Source organism: Otolemur garnettii, unplaced genomic scaffold (genome assembly GCF_000181295.1).
Source record: "Otolemur garnettii isolate 467f Iridium unplaced genomic scaffold, OtoGar3 scaffold00172, whole genome shotgun sequence".
Taxonomy (NCBI): domain Eukaryota; kingdom Metazoa; phylum Chordata; class Mammalia; order Primates; family Galagidae; genus Otolemur; species Otolemur garnettii.
Genome location: NW_003852567.1, coordinates 3,467,720 through 3,489,209, shown reverse-complemented (window position 1 = coordinate 3,489,209; position 21,490 = coordinate 3,467,720). Strand labels below are relative to the sequence as shown.

The window sequence follows — 21,490 nt, the reverse complement described above, 5'->3', positions numbered from 1 at the left end:
TGTAGAGGACTATGTTCTTCAAGGAAAGACACATGGCCAAATGGCCACAGCAGAGTTCTGTAATGTATGTGCAAGGTGTCAGGAGCGCAGGGGAAGGAATATCTAAGTCTTCCGGAGGAGTCAGTGTTGTAAATGTAGAAGCAGAAGGAAGGAGGCAAGAGCAGTCAGGTCTGGAGGACAGCATGGACAAAAGCTTAGAGAGAGAAGCACATGATATGTTTGCAGAGCCCTGCAGAATAGTCTCTGGGTTTATGAGACATGGGAGGAGATAAAGTTCAGAGAGCCAGAGGAACTGGATTGCCTATGTGATGCCAAAAGTTGTGATACTGGAATTTTGCTCTTCAGTAGGTTCTTAGTCTCAGTGATTTGAAGAATGAATCTGCGGACCACAGATCAGTGGTAAGACAGGATTTGTTTACAGAAAAGAATACAGAAGTGCCAGAGCTCCTGGCAGAGAGAAAACTGGAGTCAGGAGAGAAAAGTGTTCTCTCTCCTTCTCTGTCTGTCTGTCTGTAGGCTCTTTGTCTAGGGGTATATATAGTTGCATGGGGCCCTCCAAAGTTACATTTAGCGGGACTAGGTAGTTACATTTAGTGTGTCTGGACATCTGTCTGTCTGGAACAACATGTTACATTCAGCATGTCTGGGACATCTGTCTGGGTTGCAAATTAATGGCTAAAATCCCTTTTAGTCCCAGGCCGGGGAAATGGGGACCCCCTGCCCACCCTCCAGCCTGCTGGTTCTGCTGCTTGCTGCCACCACCAACATTGCCAAGGTGGAGGCCACCGGTCTGTGCCCCCCAGCTCCACGAGCTGGCTGGGATGTCACTTGTCCTGTATCAGTTGAGATTGAGTACCTTCTTTAAACTCCTAAAACGAACTTCATCACAGCCCTCCCTATTTTGGGTGTTTTTCCGCCTTAGACTCACATAGTCATGTGCTACTCAGCAAGATGAAGTCATAGGTATCTTCCATACCCCTCTTCCTTGCACTGTTACTGTAATAACATTAATAAACATTTGCTAGTCAATCTTACAGAAAAATCATATTCTAATCTTTTGAGAAGAGATATGATGAATTTAGATCATTCCATTTTGATTAAAATGATGTGATACATATTCAGAGAGTGATGATCACATGGGCACAGAGCACAGGCAAGAGCTCTCTATGGGCCATTTTGGAGGTTTGTCTGTTGGTTGGGGAGAAGGCTCAGTTAGGGAAAGAAGCTGGAAATGTGACTATTTTCGAAGTACGGGAATGTATCTTCTGCCGAACAGAAAAGAGGTCAAATGACGTTCAGCGTTCACCTAGAAGGCTCTGAAGTAGGAGAAGCAGAGAGTAACAACATCCCAAAGGGTTTGTCACTGCATCCCACTTACACTTTTGGGGTTTATAAACAATTTGCTCCAGTTCCTCCAAGTTGTCTTTGACTGTCACTATCTCTGATACATCAAGAGAAGCACACAGTCTGCAGATATAATCCATGGCTTCATCTGTGTTTTTGGCATCCCCGACACCAACTGAGGCAGTCATCCCAATAACCTGTAAAGAAGCATTCCAAATCCTGAGATGTCTGAGAAATAGTAAGACTTTTCCACACACTCCCCCAACACGTAACTCTTTCCTGAAGTTGGGTCTTCAGACAAAGAACAATTTTTTTTTCTGACATTCTCTATGACATGGCCAAAAGAAAGGTCCCCATTAAGTAAAGCATTGAATAAACCCCAGAGTCATAACTTAACCAGCTGAACATTAATTAGCACACAAACCAAGACAGGAAACCCTTTCAAGACAGGGCTTATCTTCTCTCTACCCTGTGGCCCTCACAGTGTGGAGAGCAACATACTGAAAAGGAAAGGGAGTTAGATCAGACACACTTCCACTCCAATCTCAGCCATGTCCGTCACATTGGCTGTGTATCCTTGGACAACTGTTTTCAGCTCTTGGAGAAGCTGGGAAGGAACAGCTATTTTAAAAGGTAGTTGTGTGGATTCAGTAAAATAACATCTGCAAAAAAATGTATCTTAATGATCACGTAATAAATATTCATTTCTTCTTCCAATGGCCACTCAATAATTATTGAATAATTGACTAATCAGCAAGGAATCTAGTCAACCAATTTTATGCTAATAAAAAAAGCTGAGCGGCCCCTGTGGCTCAAAAGGGTAGGGGCTGGCCCCATATGCTGGAGGTGGCGGGTTCAAACCCAGCCCCAAAAGAAAAAGCTGTAAGAAATGTAATTGCTACAGAAGGGCACTTTTTTTTTTTTTAGAGACAGAGTCTTACTTTGTCACCCTCGGTAGAGTGCTGTGGCATCACACCTCTAGCTAGCTCTTGGGCTTAGGTGATTCTCTTGCCTCAGCTTCCTGAGTAGCTGGGATTATAGACACCTGCCACAATGCCCGGCTATTTTTTTGTTGCAGTTTGGCTGGGGCCGGGTTCAAACCCGCCACCCTCGGTATATGGGGCTGGCACTCTACTCACTGAGCCACAGGCACTGTCCCGAAGGGCACTTTCTTATCTGTGGGCACCATACTGAATTTCTTTTAACCTGCCCTTCCTAAAGGGTAATTATTAAGGCTGGAGAATTTTATACAAGTGTGCTAAGCAATATACCATAAATTTACGGCTTCCTGGAGCCCCAATAAAACCAAATAATTCTTCAGTGTATTCCTCTCAGTTCTCCTCCTCGTTTCAAATACTCTCCTCAAGATTCCTGCCCATTCCTATACTGACTGATTCTCAGCAAATGATCTGCCTTGCCTACATTCAATAGAAAAGAGGTTAGACACCAAGGTTCCTCCTCCCTTCCTTCCCCCATCTAAGAACTGCCCTCTAAATTGGCTCTCACACCTTGTTTCTAAAGACACCAAAAAATAATGTCTGAGCTTCCTTCCATTCTCCTCCATCTACCTGCCTACTTGTCCCGTACCCTCTGGGAATCTTGCTCCATGCTCCTTCTCTCCCACCCCACCTCACCCACTGCTATCCCCTATCTCATACCCTACACACAAGTCATATTGAAGAGCTTCAAGATTCCTGAGCACCACAAGCTCTTTCAGTGCCTCTGGACACATACTATCCTCTTACAGAAAACCAGCCACTATCTCCCTGGCTGACTCCTGTTAGTTTTTGCCTAACTCAACTTCAATTAGGTTTCATCTTACTTCCATAGCACACTTAGGAGTGCTTTACTTTCGTTCCAACTGTGCCATGTGCCCACCTCCACAGATACTATCATGATAACTGTGGCCTAATTTTCTACATCTGGGTCCCCATGAAACTGAAGCTGTTTGAGGGCAAGGACTATGTCTTTTCACCTTTGTTATCCCAGTGTCTAATATAGTACATGGCACATGAGGGCACATGGTACATACTTGTTAAGTAAATGAGTGAATGAATGAAAACAAAAACAATAAGTAGTATAATAAGGACTTAGAACCCGAGAAGGACATCCTCAGTGTGGCCACAAGAGTAAGTAAATAGGATTTAGGAAGATGATAGCTCTTTGAGGAGGCTCTCTGACTTTGGAGGTACCTGAGGTAGTGGATCTGAAGATCCTCCAAGTTTCTGATCTAGATAATTGAACATGATCATATTGTACGGGTGTTGTTTACTGGTGTTATGGCATTCATCAAATATCATCAAAGTAAAGACAGACAGTGATGGAATAGTTCCATTTTTAAGATTGTTCACAAGAATCTGTGGTGTTAGGAAGATGATGTCATTGTTCTCAACAATCTGTTCCACTGGGGCATTTTCAGCTGTTGCTCCAGAAATGCCTGCAACTTTGTACCTGGGAAATGACAAAAATTCCCTTTTACCAACCACAGTGATAAAGTACCACAAAGAAAAATACTAGAGCATTAGGTCAGAATTAAGTTTTCTCCTTAAGTCTAAAAGGAATATAGCTGTAGATAAGCCCTCGGGCATAGAGCCTGACAATAAGTGATTACTAAATGCAAGTTAGTTATAATTTACAGTAGTATACAGTATATTAATTCTTTCGGATCACTCTGAGAAAAGAGGGCTTAATGGTATCAAATAAGTTATAAAATTATTAAAGAAGTTAAATGTGTCACTAAAACACCAAACTTATCCCTTAAGTAATTTATTCAAGAGCAAACCAGGGGAATTTAGGAAGGATTTTTGGTATATCTAAATAAAAAGACTTGAATCCATGAAGTTATTACATCTAGATTATACATATAAAAGCTGATTCTATTATAAAATATTTTTAATCATGGCTTTTCAAAAACAAAACAGAAAACACATCAATTATGTGAAGCTAGAGAAAAATAAGTTAGACCAACTGTTATACCTACCCAAGTCTTTCAAAATATTTTGAGAACACGGATTTCTGCTGTTCATACACTGGGATTTGATTAGCAAAAAAAACAACCTTTCTTCTTTGTCCTTGTGAAAATTTTTTAAGATGATCTTCACATATAAGAAGTGAAACAAAGGTTTTTCCACAACCTTTTAACGTGTAAAAAAAAAGAAAACATGTAACTAATATTGTATTAGATATTGCTCCATAAACATACTTCTTTTGGCTCTTCTAATACCACTGGGCTGACTAATAAATTGATAATTTAGTTAGTTAACAATTACAGAATTTAAACTATGACTAAAAAAATATCAAGCTACTCTTCAGGTAACATGCAAACAACCAGGACTCCAAAGCAAGGTAACCAAGGGCATTTTTCTTTCCCTTCTCATGTTCCTTACAGTATGTTGAGATTATATTAAACGAGATAGTTTTCTCAAAAGACAAACAGAACGAGGAAAAAACTAAAATTTGCCCATGATGTCCCAGTATTTAATAAAAGAAAAAAAGGAGAGAAGCAAACAGAGAAACAAACTATATAAGTAATGGCAGCTGGCTTACCAGTAGGAGCACATATTATTGTGTTTTTTCCTTTCTTAGCAGGCAAAGCAAGCTCTAGCTGGTAATTTCTTGGTTTAAATGGGCTGTACAAGTCAGTGTGAGATATTTCTGTAATACAAAAGGAACCAAATTAGCAAATAGTTATTGCTCTGAAGAATCCTGCCAATAGCTATACCCCAATGGACACAAATTCCAACGTGATTCCAACAGGAGCAAGAAGGGCCTCTTGGAGAAAGTTTAGAATACTGTGTCTTGTTAACCATCCCCATCCGACTGATATGACATATAGAATTCTCTCAGTGACAAAATATCCATGGCAAGAAGAGAAAAACAAACAAAAAAAGCTTTCTTAAAAATCATGGAAGTCTAATAAAGAGAATATAAAGTAAAAATGGCCCAGTTCAGGGTAAGGCAAGATATACTAGCTAAAGACAATGCTATATAGAGCACAACAACAAATCCTTCCCAGATCTCTGAAGAAAACCAAACTAAACTAGATTCTCAAAGCCTTTTCTTATTAAGGAGAAACCATTCTTTGTAATTCTTCAGGCTCTCCAATGGCATTTTCCTTCAACATGACCAGAACTTTTAAAAAGAATAACCATAGAGGCTTTATCTCAATAACAAATAAACATATAAAGTATTTAGCCCTACAAAAGCCTTTAGAAATTGTCTAGTGAGTCTAACCTACCCATTTTAAAGAAACAGAATTTCTAAAAAGTTAAGTCAACCTCACTTATAAGACCGGTAAGGAGCTTTACCTGTCAGAAAATTTAAAGCAACTTACATTCATTGTTTTATTCAGGAATGACAAAACCCTTGTATCACTCAGTTACAGAAGTCATCTGTAAATGTTCTTTTCAGGAAGTTATCCCCAAATCATTTTTTTTTCATTTTTCTTCTAATACTACACATTATTAATCCTAATTTCCTTTCTGATACCCTTTGGTAAGTAGCTTTTTATTATGGCACATCATGCAACTTTCTGGTCTCCTCATAAAACAGTCATGAAAGCATGCTTCAAGAAGCATAAGGAGGCCGTGTAGGGTGACAGCTCACTTACAGTGTCTCTGTGTGAATGAGAACAGGGTGCTCCTGTTGGGACACAAGCCCTCAGAGCACTGTCTGGCAAACGCCACCAGCTGGATCTCAGCCCCTACTCAGCCTCTCATTTGGGCACATTCACTAGTGCACTGCCTTCAGCCCAGGGATCTTAAAAGGAAAGTGAGCAAATGGCTCACCCACAGAAGCACTTCTTTAGGAAGAAAAGCTGCTTTGGGATTTTATAGACATTGAGTTTCTGGGAGGAACACTGTTTGCATTGCCAACATAGACATGCATGTGCCTTCTTAACAGTAAAAGAAGACTAAAAAAAAGATAGCAGAAACAACAGCTACAGAAGGAGAGACTATTTCTAATTATAGAAAAAGTATCTGTTTTGAAATAAATTCTTTCTTAATTTTCTTCAAAAACCTTTTCACAGAGTTATGACTTTCGGCACTGCAAACCGTGTTCGCACACTGAGTACCCGAAAAGGAACAAACAATGCCAGGTACCTGAAGGTGGATGTGCATTCTGACTGAGATTCCGGGACTCGGGATCTTCCTGGTAGAAAATTTGTACTTCTGAAGTTTCAATGTCGTCATCCTCAAGATCTTTAATTTCAAAATCTTGTCCACCTTCATGAGACAAAAAAACATCTTAGAATCTTAGCATAATCTGATTTTAGTTTCAATGGTGAAAGCCCCATAAAGAGGTCCTAACACTAAAATTTAAAACTTCCATTAAGATTTTTCACAACTACTCACATTTGTCTTTTAAAATAATTAAAGAAATTTTAAGATTTAAATCTTAATTTGGAGTTCGAACTCCAGTGTCATTTAGGACTATATCATGCAAAGTGTGGCACCAGCAACTTCAAGGGTTTATTTGAAATGCCAGTGTTGCGCCACTACCGAATCAGAATCTGCATCATAACAAGGTCTCCCAGGGATTCACATGCACCAGAAAGAAGTAAGACTTAGCAGTCATTCATGTCTTCCATCTCTGGTTGATTTTTTTTTTTTTTTTAGATAGAGTCTTACTCTGCTGCCCAAGATAGAGTGCCATGGCATTAGCCTAGCTCACAGCAACTTCAAACTCCTGAGTTCAAGCAGTCTTTCTACTTCAACCTCCCAAGTAACTAATACTACAGGCGCTCACCACAACACCTAGCTAATTTTTCTATTTTAAGTAGAGACAAGATTTCACTCTTGCTCAGACTGGCCTCAAACTCCAGAGCTCAAGTAATCTTCCTGCCTCCACCTACCAGAGTGCTAGGATTACAGGTGTGAGACACCACACCCAGCCTGTGGCTAACTCTTGTCCCAAGAAATCAGATGTTTATAAAGGCATGTTTCTATAACAACTTATGATCTGAAGAAGCCAAGACAGAGCTAAGAGCAGACATTCAGATGTCTGCCAAAGTCAGCCTTTAAAACAATGCTCTGAAAAGATGTTGGCTTCAAGAAACCAAATGATGGCTCAGACATTTAACCACAGCAAATTCTTCTTTCACTCCTGTTCTGGTTCATTTCCAGATGGCTTCTAAGTGAAAGAACCAGACAATATTATGATCCTACTCTGAAAAGCAGGGAAGCCCTGGAGTTTGAACCTCTGACTCTAGAATTCTCATGCTATTTCTCTGATGATCTAAACTCAGACTGGAAGCTTAAATTTTGCCTCCCCCAATCCTGTGGGCCAGAAGGGCTAATTCTGGATGAGAGCAGTTTGCCCTGGTCCATTTTTAAGGACTAATTCCATGGGCAAGTATATGCCCCCTCTCAGAACCCAGCTTCATGCTGTTTTTTATTAGAGATGAAGCCCTAGTAATCTGAAGCGAAAATGACTCAGATAGTAAGTAAAAGATGGTTAGGAATGAGGGAAGCCCTAAGCCTTGAAGAGGGCACAGCATGTTCTCAGACCCTCCCCCTGCCGCCTTCAGGTCTCTTCCTAGGAATATCCTACCTTCATCTATAATCCACAGTTCACTGAATTTGTTCTGTTCTCTCTCCAAAGCAAGTTTCAAAGTTTTGGGCCAATTCTCCTTGTCGGATCTGAGAAGGCATTCCACCATTTTCTCTGCACCTGCCATCATCCCTTTATTGGTGCAAACCTAAGTAAGGCAATTGCAGTTTATTGATCAACTATTTCAACAGTTTTCCCTTTATCAATTTTTACTGAAGAAATTTCAGTTCATATACTATCTCATTTAAAGTCATAGTACTGTATGGCTCATTGGATCTTATTCACTAACCATTTCTACCTCATTCAACAGATTCTTTTTTTTTTTTTCTTTGAGACAGAGTTTCACTATGTTGCCCTTGGTAGAGTGCCATGGCGTCACAGCTCACAGCAACCTCAAACTCTTGGGCTTAAGTGATTCTCTTGCCTTAGCCTACTAAGTAGCTGGGACTATAGGCGCCTGGCGCCCACCACAACACCCACACTATTTTGTTGTTGTTGTTGCAGTTGTCATGATTGTTGGTTAGCTGGCCTAGGCTGGGTTTGAACCCGCCAGCCTTGGGGTATGTGGCTGGCACCATAACCACTGTGCTACGGGCCCTGAGCCCATTGAACAGATTCTTAAAATACTCTTTCCTTCATCCTTGCCCTTTACACATGATGTCACTATGTCAAGCCAAGCCTTCTCACCTCTGAGTTCTAATACCTATCATCAGTAATATTAGGAAAATGATTCATTTGATAACTATTCACAATATGGATATATGGCATACAGCAATATTTGGAAGCGTGTAACAAAATATTAACAAATGGGTTTGTTCAGGGTAGAAGTATTTATATGACTTTTATTATTAATCATAATAACTATATCTATTATGCAACCATCATTATATACCAGGCATATATAAGCACTTTGCATGTATTATTTCATTTAACCCTTATAAAAACATCATATTAACATGGCACTATTATTGGTACTATTTTATAGGTGGAGAAACAGATGTTTAGGGAAGTTAAGTAACTTGCTAGTAATCACACTGCTTGTTAGTGGCGGAGCTAGGATTCTAACAAAATTCATCTGGGTCCACAGCCTGAACACTTAACTGCCAGAGTCTGGAGACTTTTTTCTTTTTATTTGCTTAACTGTTCAATATTACTTAAATTTGCATAAAACACTACTTATAAAAGTAATACAGTAATTTTAACTGAAAATAGGGCAAACCTGAAAAAAATCCTTACATAAAAATTACTCAGATCACAGTAAAAGTACTATTCTAGATAATTACACCTTAGATATGAGGATTTTTGTGGGTTTCAATTATCTTTCTCAGGAATAAAACAGTATAGAAAACAAAAGACATTTCCTATGTTAAAATTACTTTCCCCAAATTAGCATTTTATATAAATTAGCTTACATGTATAATTTCTTCACATTCCTGATTAATTAAACATTCAGATATTTCAGAAAGGATCTCTGTTGGAATGATTCTGGCTTTAAATTCTGGTTGTAAACGTTTTAAGAGTGATCTGTAGTCCTCTAACTTTTCAATTTTTTGGAAATCCCAACTTTCAATGGCTTCATAAAGTCCAGAATAACCTGAAAAAAAGAAAATGGGGACTCTTATAAGACCCACTAAAACATACTTTGAGATTAATAACCACAGGAATCACGTTTGAATGTGTGGAGACAGAACTCAAAACATCTGTATATTACCCCAAGGTTAATGATTTTTTTTTTTAAAAAAGAGTAGTCATTGTAGTTACCCAACACTTTAGGTTTTCTAACAATATTTATTATCTCTTAGGAAAAAAATCCTAAGGACAAAATTGAAGGCTTACATTTGGTCTTAGTATAAAATCTTTCCTCCAAAGTGCTTCAAAGGAACTTTGCTTTTACATTTTTCAAGAAAAGACTATTAAATGGAAAATTTGAGGAGGAAAAATACTTTCTAACTTCAACAATTCACAATGTCTCACTCTAATGATCTCTAACAGTATTAACGAACTTGTCCAACTTAAAGACCCACACTATTTCCATTAGGCTAGGAAGAGAATGAGTTTTAAGTAACTAAAGCAACCCTGAAGAAGTTTTTGCAAGCTTAAATGGCTCAGAGAGCTGGGAAAACTCCCAAAGATTCTGTTAAGAGAATCTTAATCTGATACCTACCTTGAAAGATAGGTTACCTACCTTTCTGTGTATGGAGATGAAACAAAAACAAAAAATACAAGCAATGTGCTAGAGAGCATCATCAGTAAAAGATATCACTAACGATAATATGTTTAACGCACATCAACTCTATGTCATCCATTTTTAGAAAATCCCAACTATGCGTCTTACAGTGACAGTTCAGCAATTTGCACATAGCACTTTCAAAACATTTTTCATTACATAGTAATTAAAGTTTATTCTATGGCTTTAAAAAGCATTTCTTTTAAAATCATCTTTAGAGAGTTCAGAGAGGATACTAATGATCAATAAACATAAGATGCTTAATTTCATTCATTTTTTTACAGTGAGGTAAAAAAGACACCAAAAGTTTACTATCTTAACCATTCTTAAGTAGTGTTAAGTAAATTCAAATTGTTTTTTAATTTTTTTAAAAAATTTGTATTGTTTGGGATTCACTGAGAGTACAAAGAATTAGGTTACACTGATTACATTGGTTAGGTAAAGTCCCTCTTATAATTGTGTCCTGTATAAATTCATATTGTTATAAAACAGATATCCACAGTGTTTTTATTCTGCAAATCTGGAACTCTACAAAACTACTCCCCTTTCTCCTCCCCTCCCCATTATTGGTAATTACCATTCTGTTTCTATAAATATAACTACTTTAGATCATTTTATATAGGTGGGATCATACAGCAAATGACTTATTTCACTTAGCATAATGTCTTCAAGGTACACGAACACTGCAGCGAGTCACAGGACTTCCTCGAAGTCTGAGTACTATTCCATTGCATGTATATATCACATTTTTTTAACCCATTCATCTGTTTATGGACAAGAGTTGCTCCCAGCTCTAGCTCTTGTGAATAATGCTGCTATAAACATGGGTGTGCAAATATCGCAAGGGTTTGCTTTCTTTGGCAACATAATAGAAGTCAAACCACTAGATCATATGGTGATTTGATTTTCTATTTTTGGAGGAAACTCCACACTGTTTTCCATAGCAGTTACACCATTTTATGATCCTAACAATAGGCACAGGCTTCCAATTTCTCTACATCCTCACCAACACTTGTTACTTTCTGTGTTTTTTGTTTTGTTTTTACTTTCTGTGCTTTTGTCAGAAGGCATTACAATGGATGTGAGGCACTATCTCATTGTGGTTTTGATTTGAATTTCTCTGATGATTAGTGATGTTAGATAACTTTTCATATACTCCTTAGCCATTTCTATCTCATACTTGGAGAAATGTCTATCCAAGTCCTTTGCCTATTTCTTAACTCTTAAGTTTTAAGAGTTCTTTATTGGCTCAGTGCCTGTAGTACAGTGGTTATGGTGCCAGCCACATACACCAAGGCTGACGGGTTCAAACCCAGCCCAGGCCAGCTAAGCAACAATGACAACTGCAACACAAAAACAACCGGGTATTGTAGTGGGCGCCTGTAGTCCCAGGTACTTGGGAGGCGAAGGTAAGAGATTAGCTTAAGCCCAAGAGTTTGAGGTTTGAGGTTGCTATGAGCTGTGACGCCATGGCATTCTACTGAGGGCAACACAGTGAGACTCTGTCTCAAAAAAAAAAAAAAAACAGAAAAGAGTTCTTTAGGTTTTTTTTACCCCTCATCAGATGTATGATTTGCAAACATTCTCTCGTTTCATGGGTTTGCTTTCACTCTGTTGATTATGTCCTTTGATACATAAAAGATTAAGTTTGACTGAGTTCCATTTGTCTATTTTTGTTTTTGTTGCCATATCCAAGAAATCACTGCCAAGTCCAATGTAATAAGGTTTTCCCCCATGCTTTCTTCTAGTAGTTTATAGTTTCAGGTCTTACACTTAGGACTTTAATGCATTTTGAGTAATTGAGTAATTTTATTGCATTTTGAGTATACATATTTTTGTATATGGTGTGTGTCAACTTTACTGGTGTAAGGGATGCCCAGACAGGTGGCAAACATTATTTTTGGGTGTGTCTGAGGGTGTTTCCAGAAGGGATTAACATTTGAATCAGACTAAGAAAATCTACCCTCACCAGTGTGTATAGGCATCATTCACCCAATCCACTGAGGACCAAAATAGGACAAAAAGGTAGAGGAAGGACAAATTCTCTCTGGTTTTGAACTTGCACATCAATTCTCCTGCCCTCACACATCAGAGGTCCAGGTTCTCAGGCCTTTGAACTTTGGACTTACACTAACCCTGGTTCGCAGGCCTTCAGACTTAGACTGAATTGCATCACCAGCTTTCCTGGTTCTCCAGCTTACAGATAGCAGATCATGAGACTCTTCAGCCTCAATAATCATGTTAGCAAATTCCAAGTATTTGTGTGTGTTTCTGTACCCATACACACAAATAATACGTGTTATATACTCCATAACATATATACACAAACAAATATATCCTACTGGTTGTGTCCTGGAGACCCCCAAAACATGGTATAAATATTTAACTTCATTCTTTTGTATACGTATATATAGTTTTCTCAACACCACATCTTGAAGAGACTATTGTTTCCCTATAGAATGGTCTTAGTATTCTTGTTGAAGATCATTGGATCATATACTTGAGTGTTTATTTCTGAGCTCTCTATTTGTCTATTCATCTGTTTTTATGCCAGTGCCACACTATTTTGATTACTGTAGATGTGTAATATGTTCTGAAATCAGGAAGGGTGAGACCTCCAAGTTTGTTCTTTTTCAAAATTTGGGCTACTCAGGATGCCTTGAGATTCCCTATGAATTCTGGGTGAATTTTACTGTTTCTGCAAAAAAAAAAGTCATTGGAATTTTGATAGGATTGTGTTGAATCTGTAGATTGCTTTGGGTAGCATGAGCAACTTAATATTAGGGCTTCCAATTCATGAACTAACTGGGATGTCTTCTCATTTATTTGTGTCATCTTTTACTTCTTTCAGCAATGTTTTTTATAGTTTTCAGGATGTATGTCTTACCTTCTTGATTAGATTTATACCTAAATTTTGTAATCTTTTTGATCCTTTTATAGACAGAATTATCTTAATTTCCTTTTCAAAATATTTGTTGTTGATATATAGACATGCAACACTCAGTTGATTTTTTATTTTCTCGGGAGACAGGGTCTTGCTATGTTACCCAGACTGGTCTCAAACTCCTGGCCTCAAGCCATCCTCCCACCTAGGCCTCCCAAATATTGGGATTACAGGCTAGAAGCACCATGCCCCCATATTGTACATTTTAGGATCAACTTGTCAAGTTCATTGAAAAAACATGTAGGGTTTTTATTAGAATTGTATTGAGGAGGGGAGGGGGGAATGGGTGGAGGGAGAGTAATTGGTGGGACCACACCTCCTGGAGCTCCAATAGGAACTTGAGAAAAAGTTTGGCAGCCTCCATTGGGCCATTTGTTGTTTTCTCAGCTTGAATATACTGTACCTCATTTACAAACAGAAGCAAGAAGGACTCAAACTCCAGAACCACTAATCATCAGAAGAAAATCCAGAAGATTGCATCTTACAAAGGTACATGTGAAATTTAGTAGGTGTGTATAGAATATAAATGTCTTAACACAATAATTAAGAAAATACTGTGAAGGCTATGGTGACCAGTTTGATGAAAGCATTTCAAATTGTATGTAAAACTAGCACATTGTACCCCATGATTGCATTAATGCACACAGCTATGATTTAATTAAAAAAAATAGAATTGTATTGAATGTATAGATCAACGTAGGGAGAACTGACATATTTATGATATCAAATTTTCTTCTCTGTGTACATGAATATTTATCTCCACTTAGGACTTCTCTAATATCTTTCAATTACATTTTGTTATTTCCTTCATTCAGATTCATACATCTTTTGTTAGGCTTATTCCTAAATATTTTTATTACTATTATAAATAGTATTTCATTCTCTATTACATTTTCTCTTTGCTTCGAGTGGATAGAAATGCAACTAATTTTAACATGCTGATCTTATATCCAATAATCTTGCTAAACTCTTCCATTAGTTATAATAATCTCTCTGTAGATTCCTTTGGCTATCCTCCATTAGTTACAATAATCTCTCTATAGATTCCTTTGCCTATTTCAAGTAGATAATTATATCATCTGCCTACAAATAGTCATTGCCTCAGCCTAAGACAAACAAACTGTAAGTGGGCACCTCAAAATTAACAGCTTTTCATTTTTACAGCATTCTGAAACAGCAAGATAATATACTCCAATTTATAAGTAAGAAGAATGAACTAACCTGCTTGGTTTAGGGCGTCCAAAAAGGCACGGAACCAGCCTTCCTCCTGGAGCTCCAATAGTAACTTGAGAAACAGTGTGGCAGCCTCCATTGGGCCCTTGTTGTTTTTCTCAGCCTGAATATACTGCACCTCATCTATAAACAGAAGCAAGAAGGACTCAAACTCCAGAACCACTAATCATCAGAAGAAAATCCAGAAGACTGCCAGATCTTCCTGAACGCAGATGGGGATCAGAACAAGTCCCAGCACAGGAAAGAACTTAGAAAAACTACAAATTCTCTGTCCAGACTGACGAAACCCATTTTTTTCACCACCAGACCCTTCCCATCCTCTCTGGAAGCTTCTCCTAGTTTAGTGTGGAAGTCTGAGAATACACTCTAGAAAAGGATTTTCTTCTAGATGTGTGGAAAAAATGTCCCCCCACAACAAGGAGGAAGTCATGGAAGCACTGGGTTAAGTGGAAGGACAGAAGCTTCCTTTGACATCTTGATTGGTTTTTGTTGAAAAGCCTGAATAGCTGCATTTAACAAATGTGAGGGCAGAACCCCCCCTCCCAATGGCATCAGTAACAATTGTAGTGGACTTAAGCACAGTCAGAAATAAATAAGGATAGTTTCATGGCCCTTTTTGACAGCAAACTATTGACTTGCTGGTGGTCATTCTGACTTCTACACTACCTGCCTAGAAAGTAGTGACCAACCATTACCTTATATGACCTGATATTTGATAGTCTTCCATTTTTTCCCCAGTGTTAAATGGAGCGCAAATTCCAAGGGAATAAGCAAGTTATGTGTCTAGTGAACCACTATATTCCCAGAGATTAGAAAAGAGCTGGCAGTAGACACTGAACACAAGTACACGACATGATGCCAGAGAGGAAGGAATGCCTTACAATGTAGGTCTAGTTAAAGTGATCTCTGCCAAAGCCTCTGTCTTGGCAACAATAAAATCAACCCATTCAAAGTGTAAAATTTAATGGTTTTTAGAATTATGAATACATTACTAGTATATAATTTTAATACATTTTCATTACTGTAAAACAAGTTCTATACCCATTAGTAGTCACTCCCCATTCCTCCTCCCCTTAGCCCCAGGCAAGCAACCACTAATCAAATTGGGTCTCTATGGATTTGCCTATTTGGATATTTCATAATAATAAAATCATACAATATGTGGTCTTTGTGACTGGCTTCTTTCTTTTTTTCCCCCAATGGCAACTGAGATTTATTTAAACAACAAGTCAACAGAAACAGGAGTGACAACCTTCATAACTGAGGTTTCTCAGAGTGTGGGATGAGACTAGTTAGTACCTCGGCCTGCCCATCACTCAGGGAGCTCAGCATAGCTCCTCAGGGAGGGCTGGTGGCATCAGCTACTGGCTTAGCATGAGCCTTCAACAGACTAAGTTATCTCCCTCAAACCTAGTTCACTTCCTCCTTTGGTTGTCCAACAAAGATAGTAATGTCCATTTCATCCAGGAATTCAAGCTATTCTATTCTGTTCACTTCAGTTCGCGGCAACCTGGTGTACAGCTCCATCATGTCCATTGCTGAAGCTGTTTCCCACCCAGTTGACAGAAGCCGTTCCTTCTGTGACTCTAATGACTTGCAGGTTTCTACTCCTGCCAGGTCACACTGTCATCTCCACAGGTTTTCAATCATGATCTGGCCAATAGATCACCCATGTTCACCTGTTCATAGTTTATCAACATGGCCATCTCAAAACTGTTGGCTGCCCACTTGAGGAGGTTTGCAGACTGCTCTGGAGCACACATTCAGTTATCAAGACTGTTGGCAATTGTTTAGTCATGTTACATTTCTTTAGTTTCTCTTCCAATTCAGGTATATGAGAGGTCTGCTCCAATAACGGCATATCTTTTTGAATCCAACATGTGTCCATCTATCTGAATTGTATCCTCTGAATGTAATTCTATAATGGGGTTGAGAAGGGGAGGCTAATATTTGATGTTGTGCAGCTTTCTGGAAACTATTATTAGAAAGTCCACTTCAAAATATTTATTTGGAAGATCTTCATCCTTTAATTTCCAGAAGGTGATATCCATCCCAGCCCCAAGGTTGAGAATTTGACGATGACATTCTCTTTTCTGCAGAAATGCCTTTATAAGCTGGTTGACACCATGGACTCGAGCAAAATAATCCTCTATTAATTTCAGGGGCCTTCCTCTCTTTAGTCAGTCTCGCAAAGTGCTGGATATAAGGGTCATGCCAGTAGCTGACGCTTACTGCAAACCTCTTGCACAGAGAAGCATCTTCACAGGTGCCGTGCACGCCCTCTTCGTCCATGTCACTGCCCGAGGTGGAAGAACAGGGGCAGGAAAGGGGGCTCCCTCAGGCTAGCCGCTATGGGGGGTGGAAGTTTAGGGGTGACGTGCCCACCAAAAACATGAAGAGGAGGTTCAGAGACTGTGGGGCCAGGAACGAGCCTCAAAGGAGCTGAGACTGGCTTCTTTCACTTGCATCGTGTTTTCTTTTTTTTTTTTTTTTTTTTTTTTTTTTTTTTTTTTTTTGCAGTTTTTGGCCACAGCTGGGTTTGAACCCACCACCTCTGGTATATGGAGCTGGCGCCCTACTCCCTGAGCCACAGGCACCACTCCTGCATCGTGTTTTCAAAGTTCATCCATGTTGCGGCATGTATTTTATTCCTTTTTGTTCCAAATAATACTCCACTGTATGGATACATTTTGTTTATCTATTCAAGAGTTAATGGGCATTTGAATCATTTCCACATTTTGGCTATGACAGAAATGCTATGAACATTCATCTACAATGTTTTATGGATATATATATATATATTTCTCAAATGTACACCTAGGTGTAGATTGTTAGATCATATGATAACCCTGTTTTTTAACACTGTAAGGAATTGTCAAACCATTTTCCAAAAGAGCTGCAACATTTTACTTGCCCCAGAAATCTAGGAGGATTCTAATTTCTATACATCCTTGCCAATGCTTCTTACTGTCTTTTTTATTTTAGCCACCTATATCAGTCTCCTGCGGTTGTAGTGACAAATTGCCACAAACCAGGTGGTTAAAACAATAGAAATTTACTCTCTCAGTTCCAGAGGCCATGTCTGAAACCAAGGTGTCAGCAGGGCCACACTGCTTGCTCCTTCTAGGTCCTGGTCAGTGTTGGCATTTCCTAGCTCGTGACTGCACTCCCTCCATTCTGCCTCTGTCTCCTTATTGCCTTCTTCTGTTTCTCTAGCTTAGAACCACATCACTCCAATCAGCCTCTGTCCTCAATGGCTAAGGGCCACCCAACTCCAGTATGTAATTACTTCACCCAACTCCAGGATGTAATTAATCTAGTAACTAATTACTTCTATAAAGACATTATCTCCAAATAAATCACATTCTGAAGTATTGGGAATTAGGACATCAACATATCCTTTTGGGGGGCCACAATTCAACCCATAATAGCAACCTACCTTTGCACCTGTCCTAGCTTCCCCATGCCCACAGCCCTATTCCTTTGAGTCAGTTCATTCTGTTCTGAACCCAGGCCCACAGTTTACTTCTGCTCCCAGGTCTACTGCTTGACCTTTCCCTTGACATGCTACCAGACATTACTGAACCCCACGTGGAGGGCCAGCTTTACCAAAGATACAGTTGAGGATGTTCCAGATACACTGCCTTGCTGTCTATATTTACCTTTTTTTCTTTTGAGACAGGGTCTCAAAGAGTTCAGGGGCATCGTGATAGCTCACTGCAACCCCAAACTCCTGGGCTCAAGCCTCTTGAGTATCTGGGATTACAGGCATCATGCCATCATGCCTGCTAATTTTTTAATTTTTTGTAGAGATGGGGGTCTCACTAATGTTCTCAGGCTGGCCTTGAACTCCTGGCCTCAGGCAATCCTCCCACTTCAGCCTCCCAAATTGATAGGACTACAGAAATGAGTCACTACACAGAAAATGCTCCCATGGGTGGCCCCAAGGGTAATGCCAAAATAAAGCTAAAGGTTTTTTTAGTTCTGATAGAGCTTGAGTCCTCACCATCATTCCTGGTATCTACCCCATTACTCTCCCTTGGTTTCAGGATGCGTCTTTGCCTACGTATCTGGATGTACTTGTCCAGCTCTTTCTTCCTCTGCTCATCTCCTCAATGATGGACTTTCTCAGTATTCTGTCCCAGAAGTGCTCTTTCTACTCAATGTCCAATGAGCAATCTCACCCACTGTCATTGTTTCAGCAAGAAGCTCTACGTGAATGACCCCCTACCCTCAATCCTCCACCTTTTTCCTGAACTGCGGACCTATGCAGCCAGCAATCTGATGAACATCTCTTCTTGGACACATACAAGGCACACAAACCTAGTATATCTACATCCAACCCTTATATCTTCTCAGGCAAACTTGTCCCTCCTCTCACGTGTCCTGTCTCAGACACCACCATTCATTCACCCAAGGGTCTAAGCCTGATACCTGGAAATCATTTTCTACCTTGCTCTCACCCTTACTTACTCCCCAGAAGAGTCCCACTGATTATACTTTCCAAATGTCTTTTGAATCCCTCCACTCCTCCCCTTTCCTCTGGATTCCTGTTCTCCTACCTGGCCTCCCTGCCTCCAGTTTTGCCACTCCATTGTCCTGGCAACTTTGCATCTGCTATTCCTTCTCTGTCTTGTACCTATCCAATCCATTCCTCAGACCGCAGCCAAAGTCATTTTTCTACAAAACAAATTCAGTTTCGTCGCTTCACCTTATAATTTCACTGGATAAAATCCAAAAGTATTGATATCCCACTTCTGCTTGCCTCTCAAGCCTCAGTCCTCTCAACTTCTACCTCTCCACACTGTCACTACACTTTATTCTCTGGATTCTTGAAACACACTGGTTTATGGCTCACCTTGGACCTTTGCACATCAGGAGCTCTTTACCCACAATTACTTGTCTCCTTCCAGCTTAGATGTCAGTTCAAATGCCAAATACCTGGGAAGCTTTGCCTGTGACCTTCAGTCTAGGTACCTTTCCCAGCCAGCTCTGTGCTCCCACAGCACCCCGCAGCCTTACACAGAGCACTACTGCACTTTATTACTTACTGTCCCTTTAGTTACCTGGCTCACGTAGATACTCTAACTGCTCTTAGGGCATGACCATTTCTATTGCGCTCACCAATGATTCTTCAGCTTCCAACATAATTCTCCCTATTAGATAACGGGTGCTTAGTAAATTATCTCCAATTCTAACACAAAACCTGACAGGAGGTGCTTCTTTTATTCAATCAAGATTTGTTGAAACAATACATAAGTGCATGGAAAAATGAGATTCACACCATTTTGTTAGTGTTTCATCTGAATATTTCTAAAAGAGATGTCCTGGGTCTACTCTGGTTGTTAGGATGCCACTTTAGTACTTCTCTCTCGACACAACTAGAAAGTGGAGGTCCACTTTGGTGGGTGATATTCTTTCACTCCTAGCTCCACAACTTTTGGTTTGGTTTTGCAGAGCGATTACCAACCAATTACCTACCTGTTTTAAAGAAATTTCCAAAAACTGTTGTAACATCAGGAAAGTTTTCAGACGTTTAGAGACTGAAAAGGCATTGTTGGACCCCTTGTCTCTTGATGCCCCCTTGCAAGTGCCACCTCCCTGCCTCCTTTTCCCCAGAAGCCTCTGCTCTCCAGCACAAGCAATTCAGTCCAGTTCACAAGTGGCAACCATCCCTGTCTCAAAAGGCAAGTGGAAACACACCTGTGTTAAAGCCTACCACTATTCAGTCTAGGGAAAGTCTTGCTCCTCTCCAGCTCCTGGGTATTTGGAAGTGCGAGTAAGACTCAGAAGAGAATGCATCAACTTCCTTAGAGCTCCCACAGCATCTTTAATGTGGTACTGTAATCATCTGCATCACAGCTGTTCTTACCCTCCCTGCCCCTCCCAAAACCTGTATTGGATTTCCAATCTCTAATGCCCGTACAAAACCAAGCACAAGGTAGAATTAAGTACTAACAGAAATAAATGAAAACAGTTATTTTCCCCAGCTTTGAACCTAAAGAGTGCATCCCCAAGCAAATCACTCAACTTCGCTGGAACACAGTTTCTACAAGAGTTCCTTAAAACTCTGGCAATCTCCAGTCTAAAATGTTGTAGGGATCTTGCCACAAACCTGGAGTTCCTTGGTTGCCTTTACTGATTAAAAGAAAGGGGGGAAAGCAAGTCCTCAACTGTTTCCCTACCCTAATGGTTGGAAAACACTCACCCTCCCTGAACCAGGGGGCCATGTAGCTCAGGATGTGGGTAGGGTCCAGCGTCTTCCGGACATAGTCCCCAAAAGCGTGCAGATTCAGCCGCTGCTCGGTGGTCATGCCGAGCTTCCCGCGAGGTGGTCCCGGCTTCCTGCGGGGCTCCCCAGGCTGCTCCAGACTCCTTTAAAAGCCCGGCTGGGTCTGAGTCACCAGCAGGAAAACTACAGAGGAAAGGCGGAGTTGCCGGGGAATTCTAGCCACTGAGGAAAAATCGAAACTGCAACTAGCGGAGGCGGGGTGCGGGCGCGGGTGTAGGGACTGCTACTGGCGCGCCCCAGTTTCGTTTCCCGCAAGACCATCCCGCTGGGCCAAAAGGACTGCAGAGGACGCCCAGGGATTGCTTTTGTTTTATTTTTCCAGCTATTTTTTTTGTTTTCCTGGTCTCAAGCTATCCTTCCATCTCAGCCTCCCAAGTGGCTGGAACTGCAAGCTCGTGCCGTGCACCTGGCTGTTCTTTAACTGTTGTATGTTCTTTGATGCTACTATAAAAGAATCCGTTTAAAATTTCATTTTTAGATTGTTGCCTCTACATAGAAATGCAAATGATTTGTCAACCTTTTATCATGCAACCTGGCTAAATTCACTCTTTCTAGTAATTGTTCTGTAAATTCCTTAAAATTTCATAGGAAAATAATCATGTCATTTGGGAATACAGTTGTACTTCTTCCTTTGCAATCTTAACGCTTTTGGTTTTCTTATTTCACCTGCTAGTGCCTCCAGTGTTGAGTAAAAGTGGTGAGAGTTGATACTCATACCTTATTACCAATCTCAGTGGGGAAATGATTAATGTTTCACTTTATTTTTTGAGACAGTCTTTCTCTGTTGCCCTGGGTAGGGTAGGGTGCCATGGGCTCGTTGTAGCTTACAGCAACCTCAGACTCCTGGGTTCAAGTGATCCTCCTGCCTCAGTCTCCCAAGTAGCTGGGACTACAGCAA

At 40.0% G+C, this 21,490-nt stretch overlaps 1 protein-coding gene and 1 pseudogene across 1 annotated transcript in view; both read right to left on the bottom strand.

Annotated features, from left to right (window-relative positions):
• Window positions 1–21,278, bottom strand: part of DDX58 (DExD/H-box helicase 58) — a 47,196-nt gene extending 25,918 nt beyond the window's left edge. Inside the window, exons 1-9 of the mRNA XM_003800293.3 lie at window positions 20,509–21,278; window positions 14,289–14,423; window positions 9,309–9,490; window positions 7,897–8,044; window positions 6,447–6,569; window positions 4,891–4,998; window positions 4,325–4,478; window positions 3,537–3,795; window positions 1,379–1,541 (exon numbers count right to left, since the gene is read on the bottom strand). Of these exons, the coding sequence (XP_003800341.1) occupies window positions 1,379–1,541; window positions 3,537–3,795; window positions 4,325–4,478; window positions 4,891–4,998; window positions 6,447–6,569; window positions 7,897–8,044; window positions 9,309–9,490; window positions 14,289–14,423; window positions 20,509–20,614 (1,378 nt within the window). The 5' untranslated portion in view covers window positions 20,615–21,278. The remainder of the gene's footprint in view (window positions 1–1,378; window positions 1,542–3,536; window positions 3,796–4,324; window positions 4,479–4,890; window positions 4,999–6,446; window positions 6,570–7,896; window positions 8,045–9,308; window positions 9,491–14,288; window positions 14,424–20,508) is intronic.
• LOC105888047 lies at window positions 15,653–16,592 on the bottom strand (annotated as a pseudogene).
• Window positions 21,279–21,490: the final 212 nt, after the last annotated feature.